Source organism: Uloborus diversus, chromosome 5, assembly GCF_026930045.1.
Source record: "Uloborus diversus isolate 005 chromosome 5, Udiv.v.3.1, whole genome shotgun sequence".
Classification (NCBI taxonomy): Eukaryota; Metazoa; Arthropoda; class Arachnida; order Araneae; family Uloboridae; genus Uloborus; species Uloborus diversus.
This window is the reverse complement of record NC_072735.1, coordinates 142,294,758-142,312,423: the sequence shown is the minus strand read 5'-3', so window position 1 is coordinate 142,312,423 and position 17,666 is coordinate 142,294,758. Positions and strand designations below refer to the sequence as shown.

General features: G+C 31.9%; 2 protein-coding genes across 2 annotated transcripts in view; one reads left to right on the top strand and one right to left on the bottom strand.

Moving 5' to 3' along the window:
- Window positions 1–17,666, top strand: part of LOC129223171 (1-phosphatidylinositol 4,5-bisphosphate phosphodiesterase-like) — a 187,421-nt gene that overhangs the window by 109,682 nt on the left and 60,073 nt on the right. The gene's annotated exons all lie outside the window — the stretch shown is intronic.
- LOC129222725 (adult-specific rigid cuticular protein 15.7-like) lies at window positions 4,709–8,765 on the bottom strand. Its single transcript, XM_054857257.1, has 3 exons — window positions 8,730–8,765; window positions 6,225–6,329; window positions 4,709–5,236 (listed from the first exon to the last, which is right to left on the bottom strand). The coding sequence occupies exons 1-3, from the start codon at window positions 8,739–8,741 to the stop codon at window positions 4,739–4,741; spliced, it is 615 nt and encodes a 204-aa protein (XP_054713232.1). The 5' UTR covers window positions 8,742–8,765; the 3' UTR covers window positions 4,709–4,738.

Sequence of the window (17,666 nt, the reverse complement as noted above, 5' to 3'; positions counted from 1 at the left end):
TCCAAGAAAAAAAAAGTATGGTGAAACAAAAGAATTTTCCTCAAATATAGTGCAGATATTACTAGATTTTAAAATGCATGAGAAAAATGAAAGATTTGAGGACACAGAATCAATTGGAAGACCAACATTTAAACTTGCTTTGCCATGGATACCATGTTACATTTATACGGTCTGTTGGATCTGGAAATCGGGAATTACACATTTCTTCATTCGAAGGTTTCGTTCCCTATTTCTTTGTTTTGAATTTAACAAATTATGCAAGTATGATATCATGGTACTTGACTAATATGAAGCGTCTTAAAGTAAAGCAACAAAATCTTCGGAATAAATTCATGGGAGGCAATTGGGCTGTTAAAAAGTCTTTTGTACCGTTTTGTGCTTTAGAGTCAGACGAAGCTTTGGAGCAAGAGAAAAGGAGTATGAAATTAATTGGTAGAATAGTAAATACATTACTCAATAGAAAAATAGTTTAGCGTTAAAGAGTAAACATTATCATTTGACAGGTTCAAGAGGAAAGCGACTACATGAAAATGTGCAATGTATATATAGTGCCATCAGAGTATCAACAGAATTAAAACTGAAAACACGAATTTCTAAGCCCCAGTGAAAAAAGAAAAGCTAAATCTATGTAAAAATAGCACAAAGAAAGTTGCAACAAATATAGCTGGCACTGTTCTGCAGTTAAAAGCCGATCGTTATTTAAACTTCTGCTAGTTGCATCGAGGAGTCGAGCAGATATTGATTTAAAAACAGCGTATGAATTTTAGGCTGTTCCACAGTCTACGTTTAATCTGGATGGGTAGATAAAATTGTCATAAAAAAAATCAAAGTTAATGAAGGTTTTAGAAGAATGTGGCTTAGAAAAAGTAGACAGCAGCATCGAAGATTCTTTGCACAAGCATATCGAAGCAAATGAACAGAGAATCTTACAGTGTTGGTATTCTTTATGGAATGGCGCAGCTACAATCATAGAAGAAACCAAAGCAAGTGAAAACATGTAATGATTTAGCTGCAGAATTTAATAAAAGATCAAGGAAATTCTTTTAAATTATGATGAAACACACTTAGTGTTTGACACATACATTGAAAACTCGCTAAAATCTGCCGTGCGGAAAAAAGTACATTAACACCCACTGAGTTCAAAATAACCTATTGTACTAATATTAAAAATGAACACATGAAGACCCTACTTTCTTATGTAAAAACAAAGGATAACTTAACACCTTATCTGGCGAATAAAGCGTCAATATACACACGCAGCATTGAAAAAAACCTAATCGTAAGCTGGAGAAATGAAGCTAAATCAACATTAAAAGAGTGATTTGTCTGCACTGCAAAGAAGTCGTGGAGAGGCGGGTATTAAAATACTACTGGACTATCTTCATGCTTCTAGAGAAAGAGCAACCAGTACTCATATATATTCGTCTGATACCGATGTATTTTTGCTAGCATTGTTCTGGTTAAAATCATTTCACTGTCCATGCACATTTTTGACTGGGGTAGGTAGCAACCGAAGAATGACCAGCATTATGACCGCATTAGGACTAGATACAACAAGAGGAATATTATGAATCTGTCAGGAAGTAGTATAACAAGCTCACTTGCTTAGAAGGGAAAACCTTCTTTTGGGAAAATTTATAAGACGGCTGACAAAGATACTCTCGACGCTCTCTGACTCATCTGGGGGTCAACTGATGAATTCGTTACAAATGATAAAATTGTTATTGAAAGAAGGCTTTATTTGTTCTGTATATGTGCCGCTGACAAAGATTTCTGATATTGGAGAATTTCTTTGGTTCATATTTTCCAAGCAGGAGTCTCAAAACGAAAATTTGCCTCCTGCAAGAGCATCTTTGTCCCCTTACATTTTAAGAGCGTATTATCAGGTATTGGAACGGCATTTTGTTGACCAGCAGCACCCAAATTTAACATCACCGTCAGACTTCGAATGGGAAGAGGAAGACAACTTCTAGTAAATTCCAGTTATGTGTACACTTTTTTGTGCTTCTGAGTCCATTTTAAAACTAATTCGATGCAGCTTCGTAAAGAAAAATGCATTGTTTCATGTAAATACAAATCTCAAAATATTTCATGCACTGAACTTTGTGTGTGAAGATGATGAGGACTTATGTGAAAATCATAGCTAACAAAGCGATATTGATAACGCTTCAGATGAAGATATTTAAGTAAAAATTATTTGTTTACCTTTAAATCTATATTTTGAATTAAAATCAGAGTTTAGATAATGAAATCAATCATTCATTACTTGATAACATAAATAAAATTATCATTACATCTAATATTAAGTAACGGAAGTTGTAATTTTTTTCAGCATTAAAAAAAAATGCTTCTTATAACCCCGAAACGAGTGTATGCAAATTATTTTGCAGGTTTTTTGGAATAATAAATTTGATTTTATCGTACAAGCTTTCCAAAATGTTTTTTAATTGTTATTGGTTACTAAAAATCTGCATCTAAACAAAAAAATAAATAAATAAATAAATTAATAACTTATTTTAAGTTGGCAATTAGTTTTCAAATTTGAAATATAATAGTATTAAAATATTAAATATATAAGATAAGTTGAAAAAATATCATAATATGCCTCAAAAATCAGTTAAAACCGAAGATTTTCATCAATATCTAGTGCAGCCGCCATCTTGGATTAATGACGTCACACAGGCCATCTGACACAAGTTCAAGCAAAACACCCGGTGAGGCATAGTTATATAGGCCATAAGGAATGTATTAGAATTGATCTCACAATTTCCTCACGAAATTTCCCACGGAGGGTCTTTTTCCTTAAGTATGCAACTGGACTAAATCTTAATAAAGTACAAACGAGGCTCTGTGTAACGATGGATTACTGACTTAAATCAAGTCATTTCTATTTTTAAAGAATAATTTAAAAAATCAAGATTAATTAATGCTAATTAACGACCTCGATTCTGTCTTTTCTTTAATTACAATTTAACTTTTTGTAGAAGCACCTAGAAAAGGAGCGTTCTTTTCTTTTAGCAGGAAGGAAAAAACACGCAAGGTCTAAGGTTGTATGGCTAAGGATCACACAGGTATGGGCGTGGCAATGGGTGCAGACCACTGAACGCAAGACAGAATTGTGAGAAAACTGGTTCTTCGAGCAAACTGCCGAGAGTGTCATTAGACCAGATCAAATGATAACGATAATTCAATTCACTCTCAATTAACTCAAGCTCAGATTTGTTGATTAGAAATGGAAAGCAATCGGGAAAGAAAGTGTTTAAAATGCGAGAGAGATAACTATTTTTGCACGTGAAGGTAAAATGATGAATCGATGGGACTACTAATTTTTGTCACTAAACTGTTAAAATGCACAATTTGTGGTGAATTTTTTCTCGATGAAATTGTAAATTAGTTGCCTTTGAGTCGAGGAACTCATGTATTTTTGGAGTTGAAAATTTTGAGGTTCAGGAAGCTATTATTTTGCCTTTTGCAGTTAAAATGGTTGCACTGGAAATGCATTTTTCAAGTTATTCATGACGAGGAAAAGGATCCTTCAAGGTTCTAAATGTCTTGAAAGTAGGATTCATAAGTAATTTGTTTGCTTTAAGTTATGTTGAAGATTATTCAGAATTTTGAAACTTCTTGTATTTTGCATAAAAACCATATGTGTTGTTATTCAATTGCAGTACAAAATGAAATTCATTTTATTTTTTATTGGTACATAAAATTTAACGCAAAGAAAGGCCGGTAATTTTCGTGTATCTAGGATGACTGAAGGACCCGATGACCCCTTAATACTTTTTGAGTGTATATATTTTTTAAATATCTTCCTGATTGAGCCCATATTATGCCCCACAAAACTTATCGTCTGACTAAATGAAAATTGAGTATATAATAATATCCATCGTTGTTATCTTACACGTCAAAACGTTAAATTAGTTACTTTTTCCGAGAGCAATCTACTATCCAAGAGCATTTGACTAGTGGGCAGCATTTAGCATTTACAATTCTTTTTGACTTTCATGTTATAAGGAGTAGGAAAAAGCAAAAGTTTCTCCGTCTTTATTGTAAAATACCTCACGGGCTATTGTCACTCCTCCTGTCTTCTTAGGTATAAGCTTCAATATTTAGACTGCTATGCTACTGGAGACGAAAGGGTTTAAAAGACAAAGTATGGCCATGTTATGAAAAATTAGAAAGTAACATTACGTTCAGTATTTCCGTTAGTTATTATTCGATTTATTGAACAACAAACTATGAGATTGATCGCACATGCTGTTCCATCTGTATTAAAAGAAAAACGTGCTTGTCTGTCTGCAGTCAAAACCACTAGGATAGAAAGACTATCTAATTTTGCACATACTTTTGGTCCTGTTAAATTTTTTTTTGAGTTTTACGCTGAGGACTTCTTGTATTTTTTCTACTTTTAAGAATGTAATTAAAAAGGGACAATTTTACAATAAGCTTGTAATGCCATTTCGAACACATTAAACCCACAAAAAATCATCAAAAGCCTTCTACGTTGACTTTTTGTTCACATTAATAAAGTATGGTTTTTTATTATTTTCAACGGTAGTACTTTGAATCACTAATCCGAGTTTCTATTACCATAAAATAACCCCTTTATAATCTAGTCTTGCTTGGAACGTCTTGGTTCATTGTTTTAAACCGTATAAAATGAATAAATAAATTTATACTTGAACTAGTAAATGACTTAGATGTTTATTTCAATATTTGGTATTTTAGTTACATCATTTTAATAGACAGTATGAAGAAGGCCATGTCCCAATCCTTTTCCATAGGCTAATCCGTTATAACTCAGTCCATAAGGGGCAAGAAGTCCAAGTCCATGGGTATTGACAATGCTGTTGTAGGCAAGTCCGTGTCCAGCAAGGGCAATGGGAGCTGGTGCCACATGGCTGACAACAGTGGCAGCGTGAGGGGCGACAACTACTGGTGCCACTGCTGGGGCAACAGCAACGTGGTGAGCAACTGGGGCAACAGGGTCGGCGTAGGGGGAAGCAACGAGGGCTGCTGCAGGGGCGCTGAGGGCAGTTCCAGGCTCGTTGGTCTTGACGGCTGCTCTGAATCCATGAGCATCAGCGACGTAGTCCACTCGTCTGACCCTTCCGTCGATGTCGTGAAGGGTGTAAGATCCCTTCTTGTTGCCATGAGCATCACCTACCTCGGAGCGAGAGTTGGAAGCACCCTTACCGTCGACGATGTCGTAACCGAAAGCGTAATTTCCATGAGACTATGAAAAGACAAAGAATAAATAAATTTCATTTTGCTTAAACACTTCCATAAAAGATGATACTTGCATTTTTTCAACGTTGTAGAGTAATAGTTTTCGGAAACGGCACATAAATTTAAACTTTTGGAACACATGGCATCGGATTTTATATTTCGACGGACGTTCTCAAAAAAGTTTTTTTGGGACAAACCCAAGAAGTCAAACTTAAAAAAATAAAAACTTTCAACTTCTATCTCACATTTCTTAACAAATATTTATTGATGATTTGACATTTGTATGAGAATTATTTTAACACATGCATTAGAAACAATATTTATTTAAAGCCTTTTTCTTTCTGTTTGTTATCGTTTCAGATGTCTTTTAAAAATATAATTACTATTCAAATCTTAAACAAAACGGGAATACATATCATTACTTAGGTGCAACTAATTGAATTATAGAAAAATTTGGTTCAAGTAATAAACGATTTCTTCATTTCCAATAGAATTATAATACTCTTGGCAACCTTATTCATAAAGACAGATTTTTTTTTTCTTTCATTTGTTAAAAATAAAATCAATCTGTTCATCAAAAAGACTACTACAGTGAAAAAAAAAAAAAATACAACTCTTTAGAAAATGATTTAAAGATATCTGCCTCTTCCGATCATGATAACTGATACTACTTAATTTTAGTAAATTACTCAGGACTAAATTGATAAGTAAAAAGTAGCTCGGTACGTGATCTTCAATACAAATGAGTAATTACTTGAATGACAAGGCGGAGAAAAACATGTCGTAAAAAAAAAGCGTTTTGCTCAAATGCCATAAAAAATGCTAATATTCGTAATAGACCAATTTTACTCCTTCGGATACATACAAACTGATTTGTTAGGTGCTTTAAATCAACACGCTTGTTCTTTCTAAATTGGTTTTATATTCATTTCCACGAAATGACATAGAACTATGAACAGTGAATCGATTATTGTTAGGAAAAGTAATTCACTTACATCCTGGCTTCTTGAGCTGGCACTGGCTCCAGTGTTTACAAGGGCGACTCCATGAAGAAGTGCAGTAGCTTGAACAGCTACCAATGAAGCAAAGAGGATAGCAACCTGAAACAAAATAACTTCAATTCATATTTCATTAAATTTTATCTTACTTGTTCTTCAAATCCGGACTCAAATAATATAAAGATAACGGCGTGTCATTTTCGATTTGGCTCAAATGATTGATACGAAATAGAGAGCCAAATATTTAAAAAAAAAAAAAAATATTAAGATGAAATCACGTTAGTTAATGTATATCTGACCAATTAGTAGAAAAAATTCATCTTGCCTGTAATAATATCAATTTTTTCTGTAAATGTGAACTCTTCTAAACCTTTTAATAAAGCAATAATAATTCATCTAACTTGTGATAATAATGCTAATTAATGTTAATGAATTATTTCATACCTTTTTTATGCTGGACTTTTATGCTGAAAGCTTTTTTAAATATGATTTACTGAACAAATATTAACAATGATAATTTTTAGAGTAAATAATTGTTTTTGCTTAAAACTTTTAGAATTTTGAATGACTGTTACAACGGTGAAAGTTAAATGAACGAGGACTGATATTTGCAATTTTTACTGTAAATAACGAATTGAACGTATAAACTATTTAAATTTAGCAAGCATGTCGTTTACATTTTTATGAGTAGTTTACAAGCAATAATTTTGATAAAGTTTGACATTCAACTTCAATATTGTTAAGCGTTTTACAAATCGCCATATTTCATATTAGGTTTTTACTGCAACTAACGTTCTTAACGCCAAGCTGTTTGAAATGAATGCAAAATATTAATGTTAATAATATTTTCTGAAGTTAAAGGTCAATCTTCTGTTTTAGGAAAGTATATACAGTAGAGTTCTGTTTATCCGCCATAAACAGCCGGCGGGAAGGCGGTTAAGCTGATTTGGATAATAGTTAGGGTTACATTAAAGTAAAAATAAAAATTCGAAAATAAACTCACGAATCAGTTAATGCTATTTATTTCTTTTTAATGATCAATTTAATTCTGTTGGAAGAATTTCCCCAGTCAGAGAAATATTAGTAAGAGATCACGTTGAATCCCTAACGCGAATAAGGTAGTATCGGCAGACAAATACACTCACTGACGCCAACAAGTTATCAACAAACTATTCGCAACTAAAGAGCTCGAATACGCTACCTTGAGGTGATTTACAATTATATAAGAAATAGGTAAAACATTCCGTTCCACGTGTTTTCTTTGGGGAAAATTGCAGGCTTCAGACAGTTTGTGGTGCAATGTAATTTCAGGGAAATAGAAAAGAAAGTTTCCCACAAACACGATGAAAAATTACTGTCATTCATTAAGCATCAAAGCCAGTTATAAGTTACGGCATCTGTTTGTTTTACCTTTTTCATCCGCCATTAGACAGTGGCTGCAGCGCCGCCTATAGTTTATTGGAGTTGCGAATATTTCAGCGATTTTTGTGGCATTCATTAATTAAATTTAGGAAAAGGTTATTGGCGTTGGTACGGCCGGTATCCCGGAACGTCGAAAAACCAAAAAATGAATAGCAGGAGTTCGACTATATATTGATAATAAGTGTACAATTCTCCCTCATTAAATGAATAGCTAGACTTCATTGTATTAACTTATTTATAATGAATAGTTTAAACGTTATAATGAACAGTACGTTAGTAAAATAAGTGTGTCAAACATATATTAAAGGTTGTAGAAAGTGCAAAAGTTTTTCAAAACTCATTTTTCAAAATGAAAAAAGAAATGGAGATTTCTTTTGATCTTTAGGACTAATTATTTATTGATCAGAATCAACTACAAGTGTAATAAAATGGGATCTAAAATCTTGCTAAATAGGGAGCACAGCGAGCTGAAAAATACTTTACCATTTGCTTTATCACACTATCTCACTTTGCCGCATATTCTCCTATAAGTTGTTTGTGTCAAACCAATTACGCCAGTAACAAGTTAACTTTAAAACCGTTCGTTTCGAAATGAAAGTTTACTATAATCGTATATTTTTAGTTCAAAAGCAAGATTTTAAAGTTGCAATTAAAGAATTTTTTTTCCAAGCAATCAAATATTGTAAATTTTTTTGAAGTTTGATCCACTTAAAAAACTTTAAATCTGAAAAATTATTGGAGGGGAGGGGAGGTGAATATTGCCTTATTTGAAAATCTGAATGCTTCCCGTCATGTATCTAATATATATTCAAAGGAAAAAATTCTGAGCTTGTTTTAAAGCTCCATGTTTTTCACTATGCATTTGGATTTATCAGATATGCGTTTTACCATAAAAGCTCTGGTAAATGATAAAAAAAATTCGTTAGAAGTTGAAGTGGAAATTATTGATTTGCATACAGATAAAGTTAAAAATTCTGCTACACATTGCATAATAATTTCAATAATAATAATGGCCCCAACGAGCTCTGAGTTAGAGCTTAAAAATATCGTTTAAATGATAAAGTAAATTTTTCTTCTTACCTTAGAGAACATGGCGAACGTTTTACAGTCGATGAAACTGGTGAATTTCTAACATTTCAAACCCTTTTTATACTAAACGCAAGAATGCCAAGAATTTTCCAAACGTCATAAATACATTCGATAATCAAGAAAATGCTGTTTCTTGAAAACCGGAGCGGTAAAATCCTTGCTGATTATATCAGTCACAATGGTATTTATCTTTGTTCAAAAAGAACGGTATTGACTTTCTTTTTGTTCAACATTATGTTTCTTCGCAACTGGAGTCCTTCATTTTCCAATACGGAAAGCTCGGGCGTGTCTCTGATAATATTGAAAGAGAGAACGTAATGATAAGAAAATGCTAATTAAAAATGGATTCATTTTTTTCTTGCGAATATTTATAGTATTTCAATATATTTTCTTATTCGATAGGGAAAATACATTCTGCTCACTGAAACTTGATTCCTGTTTTCCAATAGACAATCAGAACTTTTCGATTTTGTAACAGTACTCGGAAAGATAGATTGCTCATAATAATTTTAAGGTCAATTCTGGAAAAGTAAACATTTAGCTTACATAGTTACATTATTTACAATGTATATATACATTTCGGTGAAAGAATTAAAGACCAAAAGCTGTGGAAACAAATATTAAAAAAAAAAAAAAAAAGAGAAAACGATAAACCTTACGAACACTGTGTGAATATGTCCCCCCTCCTCTCTCTCTCTAATATATATATATATATATATACATATATATATATATATATATATATATATATATATATATATATATATATATATATATATATATATATATACACATACAGTGAAGCACCGTTTATACGTTTCTCTTTTATACGTTTTTATCAATTATACGTTTTCAAAATTGGTCCCTGCAAAGTCTAATACACATTAACTTATACTTATTATACGTTTTTTCGTTTGTACGCTTTTTTCATACAATCCCTTCAAAAACGTATAAACTGTGCTCCACTGTATATATATATATATATATATATATATATATATATATATATATATATATATATATATATATATATATATATATATATATATATATATATATATATATATATATATATATATATATTAGGGTGGTCCTTATATATGGGAGGAAAAAAATTTTGAGAGTTCAAGTTGCACTCCGTAATTTTGTGACACTGTGGTAAAAAGCATCGTGTGCAAAATTTGAACTCGATCGGACAATAATAACACATGCCCCTACTACGTTGAACTTCAACACTTTTGAGAATTTTCGTCCAAATCTGCGAGTTCTTAGTTCAGACCCAATACATCGTTTTTTGTAGGGTTGCAAAATATTTTTACAGTGCGGTAGCACCAAAATTAATCTTTTTAATTACTTTAGATCATCTAAAGATTTTACGTTGAATAAGAATTAGATAATGCTTTAAAAACTTCACCTTGATAGACGCTTTTCTCAATGCATCTCGATCGTGTGTATGTTTTTTTTCTCGGATAGTCTTTGACTGTCTGTAAAATAAATTGCTTTTGTGACTCATATTTGGTAAATTGGTTGTGAATTTCTTTGTTTAATTGTGCTCCTCTTTCAGCTGTATCATTCATGAAAATTTCAGTATTTTTGCGATCTGTCTTCCCTTTAAATAGCTTCCTTCATTTTGCCATGAATCAGGATCAAGTAGGAAAACATCTTTTGGCATTTGTAATCAATCAAACAGTTTAATTGACTTGTATAAAAAGGAAGATTTTTACTGAGAAAGTACTCCAAATCATCTATTGTTATCTGAAATTTTTAATTCAGTCATCAGACACATCCTCCAGATCTGCAAGCATTTTTTTTAGAGTAGTCTTTTCCTCTCTTCAAAGTTCATTCCTTCCTTCAATATGGACAAAGCTACTAGTTCATTCCCTAAGTGATTTATGGATTTTCCAATCGCTGCTGATACTGCATGTTTGTCATCATTTGTACGCTGCTAGTTTTTTTAGAAGCATTATATTATTTTAAAAAGCTCAATTTTGTTAGTTGCGAAAAACCTTATCTTCATTTAGCATTTAACTGTAAAAAATCATTTAAGGGCTTTCTCTTCATGTAAGATAAATTTAAATTGTTTCCTAAATGCATAAATTTTGAAAATATAAAATTCCTTTTGCCACCCATCTGGCCCAGGGATAAGCTCAAGGTTGCCGAAAACATATCCCTCTGGGAGGGACATGGCAGGAAATAGTATAACTAGTTATGATAATTCTCTGTAATCTTAAATGGAAAGATCTTTCTCAATTCCGCTTTTTTTACGAACAATAATGTGTCATCAAATTCGTCTCTGGAATTTAAGTGGTATGTGCACTTAATTGAAATCTTATAAGTTCTGAATAATGGAGATCTTCCTACAAAATTTTGAAGTACTTAAATAATGGAATATCAGGTTTAGAACAAAGAGAGGCAAAAAATTCTTTCAAGACACTCTGCAATTCAATTTCAAGTGCATGATGACGGCAATTCGAACGCAATAGACCACCGTTCAATTTTTGCTCTAAAAAATTGCATGCACAATTTATACGGCCGGTATTGCAAACCGTTGTATCAAACACTACACCTTGAACAGTTAGCAATACTGAGCAATCATCTAAGATATCATATACAACTGAAGAAATTTCAAGTTTATTACCTGAAGGTATCTCAGGAATTCCAAGTAGCTGTTAAACTCGGGACCTGAAACTATCACGTAAGTCTATCGGCGTTTTCTTTTGAGTTGCATCTGAAAATAACTTTGTATCCCAGTGAATAGCTACAAAATCTAAATTTACATTCATAAAAACTGATTTTACTTCTCGAAGATTTTCTTTTGCTCTCTTGAGGGCTGTACAATTTATCCCAATGTCATTTGGATTTAAATTTACTGCATCTACACAAACTGTTAATAAATAAATAGCACCTTTATCCCTGACATGGCATTTGTCTAACAGTGCTGAAAGGTGATCAGATATCACTAGTTGTCTAGCTTTTTTGTATTGTGGTAGACCAGATGTAGAAAAGGGGTTACAGGTGAAGATAGATACCCATTTCGGTTTCTAAATCTTGTGAATCGCAAGAAGAATTTGATGATAATAAACGACTATGTACTGAAATAGAAGACATTTATTTAAAGAACAGATTTTTATATTATTCCAATCTGGATTTTTTTTTATAAATTTATATTTTAAAAATTGAAAATTGCATAAACATTTAAGTAGATTTATAATTAAAGAACAGAAAATTAAAATATAATTGACATTACTTAAATTTATAGCATTGAAACCTAACGACCTCATTTGCCACACCAAAAACAGACATAAGAAATTTTATAAATCTACACTCTCAAAGCCTGGAGGAGGCAATTTGGAAACGTTCCCCTGTCGCGTGGTTTGGAACGAGCGCAGAAGAGCGTATGCTTGACCCAAGGCCATTGGTGTACATGTACCCTCTGTACCATGTAAAATTTTATAGAATAAAAGTGAGAGAATGGTCGTTGTGGAAGTATCAGCATCTATTGAGGTTTAAAATTTCTTTATATATAAAACGTAAGAATATTTTTTACGTAAAAATGAGAAAATCCGCAATTTTTTTCTTCGAATCTCAAAATAGGAGGCGCTAGGGTCACGTGTTAATATTCATGGATTAACTTAAAATTTTTTCTGGTATTATATGTATATATTTGGATAGTCCCCTTTCACGAGAGATTTTTTTCCCTAGAGGAATTCAATTAGTATTCCCCTTCTTTTCTAAAAATCTGATACAAACTAATGTGTGCAAAGTTTGATCTAATTCGGCCAAAAGTGATACGTGCCCCTAGGACTATAAAGTTAAAAGCATCTGAGAATTTTCCCGCAAATTCTTATTTTTTATTTCATGCACCAAGTATCTCATGTCCCAGGTTTTAAATATACTTTTAAAATGAGTTAACACTAAAATAAAACTTTTTAATTATTTCATATCAGCACTGAACATTAATAGAACTTGGACGCTGTACTTTAACTTGGATATTTCTTCCTATAGTCTTGAAGACAGTAAAATAATCCCCCCCCTCATCTTTGGTAAACTGGTGGTTGAATTACTTTATTAATTCATCTGTTCTTTAAGCTGTATAATTCCCAACTTTTATCGAGTTTACAATTTTACTTTCTTTTAAATTGCTTTCTTCAATCTGCCATGAAACAGTACCATGTTGGAAGAAATAGTTTGGTATACTCGTATATGTAATCTCTTACATAGTTTTGTTGAGTTGCAATTGAAGCGTGTAACTGCAAAAGTAAGATCTCCGAAGCTTAATTAAGACATGAAAAGTTATTGTAACTCATATCTTTATGCAGCGACACGTATGTAAATTTTTCCGTTCCTTTTTTGAACATGCCTACTTTTTCAGCCATATGCTTCAGTTAATTCTATGTTAAGTAAAAACTTTACTTAACATAAAATTTCTTCATAAAGTCATGGGACTTATCTTTCTTAATTCCAAGCAGGGTGTTTAGGCAAGTTACATAAGTTAATGTACAGAAAGTATGTTTGTATGTATTGAAAATTTGTGTGTAGATTATCAGTATAGTCAATAAATTAACTTAAGCTGTCAATCAAGTATGAACTACTCATTCATGTCCAAATATTTCTAAGTTATCAAATTAAAATAATTATTTTTATACTTACAATATGTTTTTTTAATATAACATATTATATAGAGCACAATATAAGTATATTAAGAAGGTGCAATGAAGATTTCACTTTTTATTTTGTTTTAGTGTGTGAATTAACTAGAAAAATTACTCAATTTCAAAGACCTGTATCTTTTTTACACACCAAATACACAAAACAATACATAAAATCTGTATTGTGCTTAGATGGAATATTCAATTGGTCACGAAATTTTATTTTTAATTCCATTGGTTCACAGGGGTCTAAAAATGTCATTTTTCGATTTTTGAGTAGCTGTAATCTATAAAGGGTAAACAAGCACACAACAACAGTTACATATTCTTATTAGAATGGTTCCAGTGATTAGTTTTTACCATATTTCGTTTTGTGTTTCCGTCCCCTACGCGAGTTATCCCCCTTTGAAATGAGTAAAATTTTTACATTTGACCTTGAACTTTGACCTCTTGCCATTATTTTATTTATTAAGATACAGCCATGTAACTCAGCATGTAAGACTATGATCTTATGAACTTTAATATCAAAGCGTAAAATTAACTGCCATAAATGTAATTCAAATGGATTTTGACCAAAATGCAAAGGTCTTTAAGTCCCATTTTTTACTTCGAAAACCGGGTTTTGACGACCTCTAAAAAATCAAAGGTTCAGTTTAGAGAAAAAGTAAAAGTTTTTTAAAAACATTTTTCATATGCATCTTTTAGTTATATGAGTTTCAAAAAAAAAAAATTAAAAATGGTTGAGCGCACCCATCCATCCGTCGAACCTGTATGGATTGACCCAGCACTCACTTTTCGAGTCAGTCTCTGTTTATCGTCTAACTTTATTAGTTCATCTAAATACATAATTCTACTAGTTCACTTCCTAAGTACCACAAATAGTTCATACATTTTACTGTCGCTGCTTTTAAACCGGTTGTCATCAGGGGAGTCTGAATGGGATGTCTCGGTGGTCACTGTGACCTCCGAAAAATGTTTCTTAATCGTCCAATCTTTGATGATTCGGCAAATTTGGGGAAATAATGCAATTTTTTTTCAATGCCTGAAAATCCTTTTTCATTAAAAGTACTTAGGTGTGCATTCCCGTATTTTATCATTCAGCGAAATTTAAAGTTCCATTCGCAAATAAAGAATTTTCGCCCCCCCCCCCCTTCCTTTTTTTTTTTTTTTGTTTCGGGGTGTCTCTGGTTGTCATTCTGTTTGTATAGTGCTATTAATGTTTTAAGTACATACCATTCAAAGGAGCTTTGATTGTGGTAGTGTATGAAAACCTTGATTTTGTGTAATATTTAACTATGAAGCAGTTATAACAGCAAGGACCTATTTGAATTGCTTTCAAAATGTAAAATTTTTGAAGCAAAAAACTACTTTAGCCCCTATTTAGTAAGATCTAGGTTGCTGTAAATGTATCCCCCTAATAGGAACTTGACCAAGAAATATCGTTACTTATACCAGCTCTAAGAGCTTTCCGTTACCTTCACGAAGAAATCTTCTATGGTTCTGCTTTCTACATAAAATATAATATATAATCAACTTCATCTTTGAGATTTATTTTGACAATTTTAGTGTACATATATTGGTATTTGATTGATAAGTTAAAAACTTGATAGACAGAACTTGATATACATTGGGGAATTATAAAACCTTCTGATATTCTGCCATTTTTATGGTTTCTAATGAATTTCGCGTGCCGTATCAAAAATGTTGTTCGCTTTTTCTTGACATTTTTGCTTTTTATAACTATGCAAATCCATTTGCTGAGGTTTATGTCGATCTAAATTTTTCCACGATGCATAGACTTTTTTATGTTTTTTAATGCTTCTTGAACAACCTAGTTTAGGAAAAAGAAAATTATTGCTTTGAAAAATATGCCTTTCATCTCTTATTAAGGAAGCACAAAATTACACGTTCAAAATAAACTCTCGCAAATTGTAGAGCGATACATAAATATAGCCCGGATTATGTGCACTAAAAATCTTTGAAATGTGCACTAAAATAACTAACATAGGCTTTGAAAAGCTAAAAATATGCGTTGATAAATTTTTATCTACGTGCAAAAAAATTTGTCGTATCCGAATAAAAATGTATTTTTGTGCCTTTTTACTGCGGCGATAAACATATTTTCAATCGGATGTTACAGTTGATAAATGCGAAAAATCGTTTCAATTTTAAAGCTATTGATGCTCAAAAGAAGAATTAAAGTTCAAGAATTATAATTCCTGAAAAGAAAAGTACGTGAAAATTTTCATTACGAAGAATAAAAACATATTACTACACAGATGTCAGAACCTTTTTTAACAATGGAGATAATTTTTTTCACATGTTGAATCATAATGACATCAAACTTGTAATACTAATTATGTTGCCTCTTGTTTCTTTTCTATTGTATGAATGACCTTATACCACTTTCTTGAAACGATCTTCAAGAGCGAAAAAGGAGTGGCTCTTCAAAAGCATTGAACTGGACTCAATCATTTAAATTCACGTAGTGTAAGTAGTATGTTTGAATTAAACACCAGTGTTCGTGATAGTAATTACATTTTAATTGGTGGAAACGATTTCATTCGATTCATTCGCGATTAGAAGTCAGATGTACAGACGATCTTTTTTTGAAATAGATTTTAATGGTCTTCAGTTTTTTGAAGTGATTTTGAAGTGAAACTTTTCTTGCGAAGGCTTGAAAATTTCATGAAAATTAATTTAAAAAAAAGTAGACATATTTAATTTTATACAATTTCATCGCGTATGCGATGGGACTTCCTAAATCTTCTTCAAGGTGTGATCAGTTATAACTAAAATTGCAAAAAAAAAAAAAAAAAGAAATCTTTTCAAGGTGTTGAGGTTTGGTGTTTTACAATACATAAAAGTAATATGAGCTAACAAAAGTATCCATGGGCCTATCCATTAAATTACTGAGTTGTGTAAGCGACTACCGCCGTCCTCTTGAAAAAAACTTTTTTTTTTTAATTTCTTAATTACTTTTTTTTCTTAATTACTCTCTTAAAGATAGTGCCTTACTTAGAAAAACTGAAAATAAAAGCAGAAAGGGAGTTTTCATTTAGGAGTTATCTACCAATTATGTCACGCTGTGAGGAGAAAAGAAGGTGCATGAAATGGAGGTAATTTGCGAGTAGGACGGATTGGAAGTAACAAGAAGAGTACAACATCACACATTTTGGTTGAAATACATTCTTTACATCAATTTATGTAATGTAGTGCGATATGTGGCAATGGGATGAGAGGGGAAAGGTGAAGTATGAAATTTTGTGACAAAGGGGGAGGAGGATTTCAAATATGTTTAAAAAACGTGTGTTATCATCTACAGCCCCCTTAGAATGTTGCTTATTTGCTGTTTGCTTTGAATATTTGAGTTCCTGTATATAGTAGTTTTGATTCTTATTTCTTAGAGCTCATTGTTTCCGGTAAGGCGTATCCAAATGGTCCCGGGTTCGATTCCAGCCGGTCCTAGGTCCTCCATGTTCGTTAATGGTGACTGGGGCACTTTAAATATATTGTGATCACAAAGTCTTCCATGTGAACCACTACCTCTGGAGGTACTGGACCACAGGGATTCTTCATTTTCTGTTCTAGATTTAAATATATATATAAAACTCAGCTTCAAAGACCCCATCTAACTATTTAAACCACAAATAGTGGTTGATACTGGGGGCCCTGAAGTGTGATATAATGTGACATTATCTCTATTTTAGTCTTATTAATCTTCTCTTTTTCCTTGTTTCTATTTATTTTCGATTTTATATTTTCACTTTCTCGATTGCTCGCCACAATTTTTAATAATAGTAATATTTAATAAAGAATCGTTGATTCAATATTGTTTTTATAACTATATGAATTTATATTAAAAAATAACGTATCTAAAGTATGATAAAAAAAAATAGTTATTACAGTCAAAAGTTTAATTCAATTAAATGTTTCCATGCAGAACTATATTGTTTTAAACCTTTCATAACTAATAAATATTATACTTTTTTTTAAATATACAATGATTTCCTAAGTAAACTTCAGTGCATCTTTAGAGCTTTCGGTGATATCATACACAACAAGTATAAATTTCTGGAAAATTGGGCATAAAGGACAAAAACGAACTGAAGTTTTACTTTGTTAGGTTTATTGACAATCACAGACTGCTTATTGTTTTCACTTGACTGTTGAATGACGTCCGCGTCCTTTGATTGTATTTTTCTGTGCTTATGATGCAGGCGTCCATGTGCCTACGGAATCAAATTATTCATAAACGACCTTCTCGATTTTACACAAG

Coding starts and splice junctions, on each gene's coding strand:
- LOC129222725 (XM_054857257.1), bottom strand. Junction 5,237..6,224: donor CCAGCTCAAGAAGCCAGGAT/GTAAGTGAATTA, acceptor GTCTTTTCATAG/TCTCATGGAAATTACGCTTT.